The sequence below is a fragment of the Girardinichthys multiradiatus genome, chromosome X, assembly GCF_021462225.1.
Source record: "Girardinichthys multiradiatus isolate DD_20200921_A chromosome X, DD_fGirMul_XY1, whole genome shotgun sequence".
Classification (NCBI taxonomy): Eukaryota; Metazoa; Chordata; class Actinopteri; order Cyprinodontiformes; family Goodeidae; genus Girardinichthys; species Girardinichthys multiradiatus.
In genome coordinates, this window is record NC_061817.1 from 13102425 (window position 1) to 13112054 (window position 9630).

The 9630-nt window shown below is 39.0% G+C and overlaps 1 protein-coding gene across 2 annotated transcripts in view; it reads left to right on the top strand.

Moving 5' to 3' along the window:
• Positions 1-8859, top strand: part of LOC124862736 (nucleosome-remodeling factor subunit BPTF-like) — a 34573-nt gene extending 25714 nt beyond the window's left edge. Inside the window, exons 28-32 of one of the 2 annotated variants that reach the window (XM_047356820.1) lie at positions 71-247; positions 348-540; positions 3683-3767; positions 3872-4058; positions 7293-8859. In XM_047356820.1, coding sequence (XP_047212776.1) covers positions 71-247; positions 348-540; positions 3683-3767; positions 3872-4058; positions 7293-7308 — 658 coding nt within the window. In that variant the 3' untranslated portion in view covers positions 7309-8859. The remainder of the gene's footprint in view (positions 1-70; positions 248-347; positions 541-3682; positions 3768-3871; positions 4059-7292) is intronic. The other variant, XM_047356819.1, reaches the window with a different exon arrangement.
• The last annotated feature ends 771 nt before the right edge of the window (positions 8860-9630 follow it).

Consider the following 9630-nt stretch of genomic DNA (forward strand, 5'->3'; position numbering starts at 1 on the left):
CTATAATCTGTGCAAGGAATCATAGGGCCTGGAGTCACTGTTGTAAAAATAAATTTCTCTTCTCTCACAGGTTCTACATTGGGTGTGATCTTTGCTCCAACTGGTTTCACGGTGCCTGTGTAGGAATCACAGAAAAAGAGGCCAAAAAGTTGGAGGACTTTGTGTGTAACGACTGTAAACGTGGTCAGGAGGGACAAAGCAGCGAGGAACTGTACTGCATTTGTCGGACGCCTTATGACGACACCCAGTAAGGCTCTATATACATATTATAGATGTCTTCTGTTGGAACTCTTAACTATGTCACGTCCATTGTTTTGATTTATCCACCATCTAATCTTCACCCACAGGTTTTATATAGGGTGTGATCGCTGCCAGAACTGGTACCACGGGCGCTGTGTGGGCATCCTGCAGAGCGAAGCCAATCACATCGACGTGTACGTTTGTCCGCAGTGTCAGTCGACAGAAGACGCGATGACTGTCCTGTCACCGCTCACCGACAGGGACTATGAGGGTCTGAAGAGAATATTACGTGCATTACAGGTATGAACTCTGTGATGATTTGGAAAATGCAGCAGGTTTGGGTGCCTGAACTTATATTGTTAAACATAATGGAACTTCTTTTTTATTTTAAAAAAGATGCCGAAATTAATTTTCAATTATTTCTTTAACTTCAGTCAACTAAAAAAACAGAACTCTGCCAGCTGAGTGACTCCAAAATATGACCTGAACTCTGAATTCAACCAAATTTTTCATTTTTCCACCACACACCTTATAGTGTGTGGTGGAAATACATTTTATTGGGATTTTATGTAATGCACCAACACCAAATCGTGCAAACTTTGTACGATGGAAAGAAAAGGATAGGTTGTTTTTGACATCAAAAGTGTGGCATGCCCCCTTTAATCTAATACCGTGAAATAAAATCTAGTCCATCCAGACGCTTATCAGTGGTCAACTAAATTAACAGAGTCCACTTGTGTGTGATTGAATTTCTGTATTCAGTGAAAGCCCTAGTATTAAAAACATGGTGGTGGCAGCATCATGCTGTGGTAGGATGCTTTTCTTCAGCAGGGACAGGTTGTTACTTCTAATTCCTAAGTATAATCACTTCAGCGTTTGTGATTTTGAATTTTTGGACCCACAGCAAGAGTGTCAGTTGCAAGTTTCCTCATTTAAAACTAATTTCAGAAACTGAGATGTTTCCAATGAAACAGGAAGTGATTTTTATTCAAGGCCCTTTTATGTACCCACAGTTAAAAATCAGTAATTAATGTTTAATTTCTGTAAAACAGCTTTTCTATAAAGTTTAAAGGATTTTATGTATGTTTTAAAATTTTACCTCTGTGACCTAATCTGAGATTTTGGCTTTATTGGCTTTTTTTTCTTGTGTCACTCTGGAGCTTCCTGTGTTACTGGATACATTTCTCCCCTGCTGATTGAATCTGGATAAATGACTAAATTGGAATATTTTTTAACATAAACGACCTCCTTCTGTACCAACTGGACCTTACCATTGCCAAAAGTATTTTCTCACGCATCCAGATCATTGAATTCTGGTGTTTCAACCACCTCCGTTTGTGAAAGAATGGGTCGCTCTCAGAATCTCAGCGAATTCCAGGGTGGCACCGTGAGGATGCCAATTTTCAGGAGTTGGGACAATTTCATGCTCCTATCTCTGTTAGAACAGTTTGATGATGGCCCCTTCAGTTCTAATATGACTAGTGCACAAAGAAGGTCCATAAAGACATGGATGACCAGGTTTGGTGTGGAAGACCTTGACTAGACCTGCGTGGAGTCCTGGCTTTTGGGAATATAGAGGACTTGTGGGGGCTGAAGAGCCCTTTCTATTTTTATTTTTGAAAGCTGGGTTTAAAATGATGCCAAACATCTTATAGTGATCAGTTTTATATTTAATTCGATTTTAGCAGATCAGATATTTAAACCTTTTGTTCACAAAAGATGGTGGAGCCTGTTTCAATCATAATGGAAATACTTTGTACTACAGGTCCTTCTCAAAATATTAGCATATTGTGATAAAGTTCATTATTTTCCATAATGTCATGATGAAAATTTAACATTCATATATTTTAGATTCATTGCACACTAACTGAAATATTTCAGGTCTTTTATTGTCTTAATACGGATGATTTTGGCATACAGCTCATGAAAACCCAAAATTCCTATCTCACAAAATTAGCATATCATTAAAAGGGTCTCTAAACGAGCTATGAACCTAATCATCTGAATCAACGAGTTAACTCTAAACACCTGCAAAAGATTCCTGAGGCCTTTAAAACTCCCAGCCTGGTTCATCACTCAAAACCCCAATCATGGGTAAGACTGCCGACCTGACTGCTGTCCAGAAGGCCACTATTGACACCCTCAAGCAAGAGGGTAAGACACAGAAAGACATTTCTGAACGAATAGGCTGTTCCCAGAGTGCTGTATCAAGGCACCTCAGTGGGAAGTCTGTGGGAAGGAAAAAGTGTGGCAGAAAACGCTGCACAACGAGAAGAGGTGACCGGACCCTGAGGAAGATTGTGGAGAAGGGCCGATTCCAGACCTTGGGGGACCTGCGGAAGCAGTGGACTGAGTCTGGAGTAGAAACATCCAGAGCCACCGATCACAGGCGTGTGCAGGAAATGGGCTACAGGTGCTGCATTCCCCAGACCTGGGCTACAGAGAAGCAGCACTGGACTGTTGCTCAGTGGTCCAAACTACTTTTTTCGGATGAAAGCAAATTCTGCATGTCATTCGGAAATCAAGGTGCCAGAGTCTGGAGGAAGACTGGGGAGAAGGAAATGCCAAAATGCCAGAAGTCCAGTGTCAAGTACCCACAGTCAGTGATGGTCTGGGGTGCCGTGTCAGCTGCTGGTGTTGGTCCACTGTGTTTTATCAAGGGCAGGGTCAATGCAGCTAGCTATCAGGAGATTTTGGAGCACTTCATGCTTCCATCTGCTGAAAAGCTTTATGGAGATGAAGATTTCATTTTTCAGCACGACCTGGCACCTGCTCACAGTGCCAAAACCACTGGTAAATGGTTTACTGATCATGGTATCACTGTGCTCAATTGGCCTGCCAACTCTCCTGACCTGAACCCCATAGAGAATCTGTGGGATATTGTGAAGAGAACGTTGAGAGACTCAAGACCCAACACTCTGGATGAGCTAAAGGCCGCTATCGAAGCATCCTGGGCCTCCATAAGACCTCAGCAATGCCACAGGCTGATTGCCTCCATGCCACGCCGCATTGAAGCAGTCATTTCTGCAAAAGGATTCCCGACCAAGTATTGAGTGCATAACTGTACATGATTATTTGAAGGTTGACGTTTTTTGTATTAAAAACACTTTTCTTTTATTGGTCGGATGAAATATGCTAATTTTGTGAGATAGGAATTTTGGGTTTTCATGAGCTGTATGCCAAAATCATCCGTATTAAGACAATAAAAGACCTGAAATATTTCAGTTAGTGTGCAATGAATCTAAAATATATGAATGTTAAATTTTCATCATTACATTATAGAAAATAATGAACTTTATCACAATATGTTAATATTTTGAGAAGGACCTGTACATGTCTTTCAGTATTTTACCCGTTCTGTGTAACATATGTTGATGTGTTTCATTTTGCTAAATGTGTCCTTTATTAAAAACAATTCATTTTGTGTGCTTCTGTTTTTCAGTCTCATAAAATGGCATGGCCTTTTCTAGAACCGGTGGATCCTGACGATGCACCAGATTATTACCGCGTCATCAAGGAGCCAATGGGTAGGACTTACTAAGATTTGTCCTACAACCTGTGTGCGTATGATACATCCAATGAAAGTGACATTGCATGTATGTTCTTTTTATTTCATTTGTCTCTCTCTAAGATTTTTCCACAATGGAAACCCGCTTACAAAAGCGACATTACCTGAAGCTCACAGAGTTTGTGGCAGACGTGACCAAAATCTTTGACAACTGTCGCTACTACAACCCCAACGACACACCCTTCTTTCAGTGCGCTGAGGTGCTTGAAGCCTTCTTTGTCCAGAAGCTGAAAGGCTTTAAGGCGAGCAGGTAGGTGCTGCTGTTCCTGCAAATCAGATGTTTTAAGGATTCTGGGTTTTTTTGTGCTGTAAAGCTGCTGATTTAGAAACTCCTGTCATGTTTATTCGTTTGTATCTTCATCCGTGTTTTTATGTCTGCCTGTTATTTATTTTTTTTATCACAAGCATGAGTGTTGTATTATTAGGTATTAGAATATGGTTTACTTTTAGAGCGTATGTTATAGTCATGACTAGTCGTGGAAAAGTGTTCATACCATTTGAACTTTTTCACATTCTGTTGCGTGACAACCACAAATTTCCAAGTATTTTATTGGGATGTTATTGCATACACCAACACACTATAGTGCATAATTGTCAAATGGAAGGAACTTGATTTCAATTTTTTAACTATAAATATTTAGCTGCCTGATAAATGTCCCTACATTCTTTGCACATCTTGAGAATAAAATTGTTGCCCATTCTTCACAAAAAAAAATTCTGACGGTTGGTCAGATTGAGTTGTTTGTAAATGGCCATTTTCAAGTCTTACCACAGATACTCTGTTGAATTAGCACTGGTTGTATTTTTAGGGTCATTGTTACCATTAGAGGAAGCTGATATATAGGAAAACATTCATTTTTGTGCTCATTTGACCAGAGCAAATGATTTTACATGCCATACCTTGCTGTTTTTTAATGTGTGATTGAATTTCGGAGACTAGGACTGCAGATGGAAAATAGCCTTTATGCTAACTGGTGGATTTGCTGCCCCTGTCAAATAAACCAATTTTATTCTGTTCCTGTCTACCCTCCATGGCTTGTAGCAAACAGCAGTTTTTTTAAGCAATATGGCTGTTTTCTTGGCCATCTTTTTATAAAGGCCAACTCGTGGAGTCCACAGCTAGTAGTTGTCCTTTCTACAGATTCTCCCACCTTAGATGTGGATTGCTGTAGCTCCTTCAGAGTTGCCATGGGCCTCCTGGCTGCTTCTCTGATCAATGCTCTTCTAACCTGGCTTGTCAGTTTAGGTTGTCAGCCATTTCTTGGTACCATACTCATTCCATTTTCAGATGATGGATAAAACGGAGCTCTGTGTTAGTTTATCACATTAAATCCTAATAAAATACATTGAGGTCTGTGGTTAAAATGTGACAAAATTTGAAGATGTTTAAGGGGTATGAATACTTTTTTGAGGCCCAGTACGTACAGCTATTTAGTACTGGATTGGACATCACGTGACTACCACATGACATATCTGCGCCATTGCTATGCATTGAGTCAGGACTGCTGCAGAAGCAGCGTCAGAAGAACACAGAACGGGTTCTCTTTAAAGGCCAATAAAGTTCTAGGAGTGAAATGACATTATTTTGACAGTTTGACTTGAATGTGACCGAGATATAATTGACATGAAAAGTAGTACAGTGTTTAAAATAATAAAACATTTCACCTAATTCAATAAAGATTAAATAAAATAGTTTAATACACTTCAATAGTCATAAACTTTCATTTCAATTCAAATTCAAAAATACTTTATTAATCACAAAGGGGAATTAGATGTTGTAGATCATATTATGAAGGTTTCTTCAAAGAACCGTTGTAGATGCTGATGGCTGTGGGCAGGAAGGATCTCCTCTAGAGGTCCGTCTTACAGCAGATCTGAAGAAGCCTCTGACTGAAGACAACAGTCTCATGAAGAGGATGCTCAGGGTTCTCCATAATGTTCTTCATTTTATGAAGAATCCGTCTTTATTAGTGGAGTTTATGACAGGTACACAGAATCTGAGGCTGCATTCCATTAACCTCGGAAGTCGGGAGTTTACGTAGCCTTCCAGTTTTTGTGCGTATCACTGGCAACTGTAGCAGCAATCTTACGACAACGATGATAATAACCACTGTTCTACGCAGTATTTCCTGCATATAAACACTGAAAAGTATTACGTGTACGATTGACTAAATGTTGCATAAATAATAAAGAACTGCTAAAAACAGTCACAGTATGAACGTTTTATGACTAACGAATATCTTGAATGTGGAAGTCGGGTATGGTCGTGTCGTCCCAACTTTCCGACTTGTAATTCCAACTTTCGGGGGCGTTCCAATTGAAGTTTCCTACTCGGAGGTCGGAAATTCCTACTTCCAAGTCCAAATGAAACGCAGCATGAATTCCTGGATATTTTTGGATGAAACAAATATTTTTTTCCATATTCTCTTCATTAAACATATTCTAAAATTTGCATTATCCTTTGTAAAAACTTTAGTTTAATTAAGTTTGATTTGACCCTTTAGGTTCCCCACAGTACTAAGCTAGTTGTGCTGGATAGGCTATGCTATGTTTTCACTCTTCACCACTAGTTTTTATGCTTAATGTCTTATATGCTCCCTTACGAACAAACATTAATTCACAGCACTTTGCCGCATTAGCGGCCATTGCTTGCTTATCTTTTATCCTCTCCCTCTCTGCTCCTCCTCTCCTCTAATGGCTGTCTCTGTCTCTGTGCTGCTGTGACAGACAGCCTCAAAAAAAGAAAGGAGGTGGCGTCTGGGAGTTTTAGGGAGGCAGATACCCGAGTGAGCCGCATGAACGGCATGGATTGTTTATTTAAAAAAATCAAACACAACCAGAACCGAGCCTTTGGTGCTGCCTCTCAGGGGTAGCTGAGCGGTCCTAGTGCTCCTGAAGGCCAGTCTGCCCTATGAACCCTCTTTTAATAAATCAGTTTCAAAATTCCAGCGTCAAGGCCAGAAACCAACAAACTGTGATACAATAATAACAACTATGCAGCTTGAGTTGTTAAAAATCAATTGACAGCATAATAATCTTTATAGCACAGTAGGTATACCTGTCAATACTACATTACAAGGTTCCCACACTGCTTACAGGTTTATGTTTAGGGAGAGTACTTATTTCTATGTATCATAACATCAGCAATGTTCTAAGCCTCAATTTGAGCTACATTTATAAAAATCAGATAAGAAATAAGGACTCTTTGATCATATCTGTGACAGATGCTCATCCCACATCAGAACAGCATGGTTTCGTTGACATGACTCAATGTAATTGCCTCTATGTGCACACGTCCCCATGTATAGCGGATAATAGGCGATGTCCCGTCCAGTAATATATATCAATGGCATTACTGTCTCAACATTGCCCATGGAGGCATGTAGCATCTCTGTAGCATACCACATTTTGCATTTGTGTGTGTGTCCACCTGTGCTGCATGCCTGTGATTTAAGCCATCCCATCTTCTTTTTGTTTCTTGCAGATTGTCAGATTCTTAAGTGTGCCAGTCTAGCTGGAGTCTGGACTGGATGCTGGGGTCTCTGTTGACACTGAAATAAAAATTATGCGTTTCCAAAACAGCAAAATCTCAAGATAAACCTCACAGACACACAACCACCAAAATACGCTCTTTTGTTGCTTTGTTTTGAGTTTTTTTTCTGAAGGAAGAAGTTGTAATTATAACAGGAAAGATGGCAAACTGGCAGTCATGTTGATATCATGTTCTCTTTCACAGCACATTAGGATACTGGCCTTTCTGATCAGCCAAGCTTTCTATGTATTGTTTTAAATGCAGTTTACTTCCAATCTTGTATTTATTTCTGTTTAAACATCTCAGTTGAATTGGACATGTTGAAGGTGTTGACTAAAGTATAAAAAGGTGCATATTTTATTATAAAGGTATATTTATGAAACGTTTTGTATGTTACTTCACCTTCGGTTTGGCTTCATCTGAATGTTATCTACGTTTTATGATGTACAGTGGTTGTGAGATATGTCTGACTGTATATGACCCTTTTAATAAAAAGAAAAATATAATTTTAGATTAGTAATATTTTATTAGTCTAAAATGGTCTGAAGAGTGAGAAGTGTGTCTTCCTGTTCCCTAAATCACAAGGTAACCCTCCGTTTGCAGATATCGTCACTAATAAAGTCATTTCCACCAACATGGCTGCACAACCTTAAGCTTACCTCTTTGTTTCTTCTGTCTGTTAGATGATCTTTCATATCTGCAGCAATAAAGAAACTGAAGAGCTCTCAACTCTTCCCCTTTCTCCACATCCTTTAGGTCTCATAACAACAAGCTTCAGTCTTCAGCCTCTTAGACAGGATCACACGTTTCGCAAACACAATGCACTTGCCAAGAATCTGGCTTTTCTGAACTGTGACTCTGTGACGCCCCGCCGCGTGACTGGGTCAGCCAGCACCGCCGCTTTCACAGGATCCTTAAGGCTGAGCTGCCCTCTGCCCATTTGGGGTGCAAGGGGGCACCTCTCAGGACCCTATCCTCACAAGCAGGCCAGCGCAGAGAGGTGAGAACTGAGGCAAATCGGAAGGAAGTTTACCTCGGAGAAAACTCACATTTCCATGTACTAATTTTTTTTTTACTCCTCCCCCACCCTCTCCCATACGTTGTAAAAAGACATCCTCTGGCACTTCATGTGTCTGCTCAATTAGCAAGCATCATGTTTCAAGAGTTTTGTGTCTGAATTCAGATGTCGCAGTGGAACAATGTTTTTCCTTGTGCATTTCCACTCATTGTTAATTCTGAAGTGGCATGAAAGAGTTTAAGTACTAAAGTACTAAATATGTGGACATCAGTCGTCTTCTTGGTTAAACGTATATAAATATTCTACTGAGAGTGCGGTAATAAGCTATTGTAAATGACTTGCTTTGCAGTAGTGACTGAAAACAACGAAAAGATGTATTTCAAGGTTCCTGCCCTGTTTATAAAAAATCATCAGATTTTGACTTGGTTTTTTTTTGTTTTTTTGTATTACAGCTGAAGAAATATTGATGTATATGAAACTTAATAAAACTTAAAAGACTGATTTGCTTCTACTTCTTTTCCAGTAATGATTAGATCAATTTCATTTTATTTATTCATTTCTCTGCATAAGTCAATTTACTTCAGAAATAATTTATTAATCCCAAAGGAAATTTAAATGTAGCTCATATTATGCAGGTTTTATCGTTTTATTTCACCACTGTCAGTGGTGTTAAAATTTAATTTTTCACAGACCAAAGAAACTTGTGCATAACTTAATGTTTTAATTATCACCTCCTGCTTATTGCCCGTGTTGCTATGGATTTTGCCGACTTTGCTCTTAAGTTTAAAAACGAATTGGATTTATTTCAAGGAATAGTAAAAATATGAAAACAGATGTTTATTATGGCCTCTAAATGCCATTGTGGATAAATCTGGAATTATTTTTCATTATTTCTGCAGTAATATCAAGAAAAACATACATTTCTTCTCAAATGATGTGTAGCTTCCTTTTACTGAAGCTTGTATGATAATTTTTTAACTCATCACAGATGTAAACATATGATGCCTTAATACCAGAGTTCTTTACGGTTAGGTTGAACAGATGAAAATACAGATAATATCCAGTGTTGTTTTTTTATAAATGCACAGTGAGAATGAAAGCACAGCTGGGTAATGATGTGTAAATTTCCCCAACAGGATTTAACATGATACATAAAAAGTGCAGTTAAGAGAAAACCTGGAATTCTGCTTTGTGTGAATTTGGGTTGTCATCACAAGAATCTTTCTGTAAACATTATGGCAGATGAATGACTTATGACACATTTTGACATGG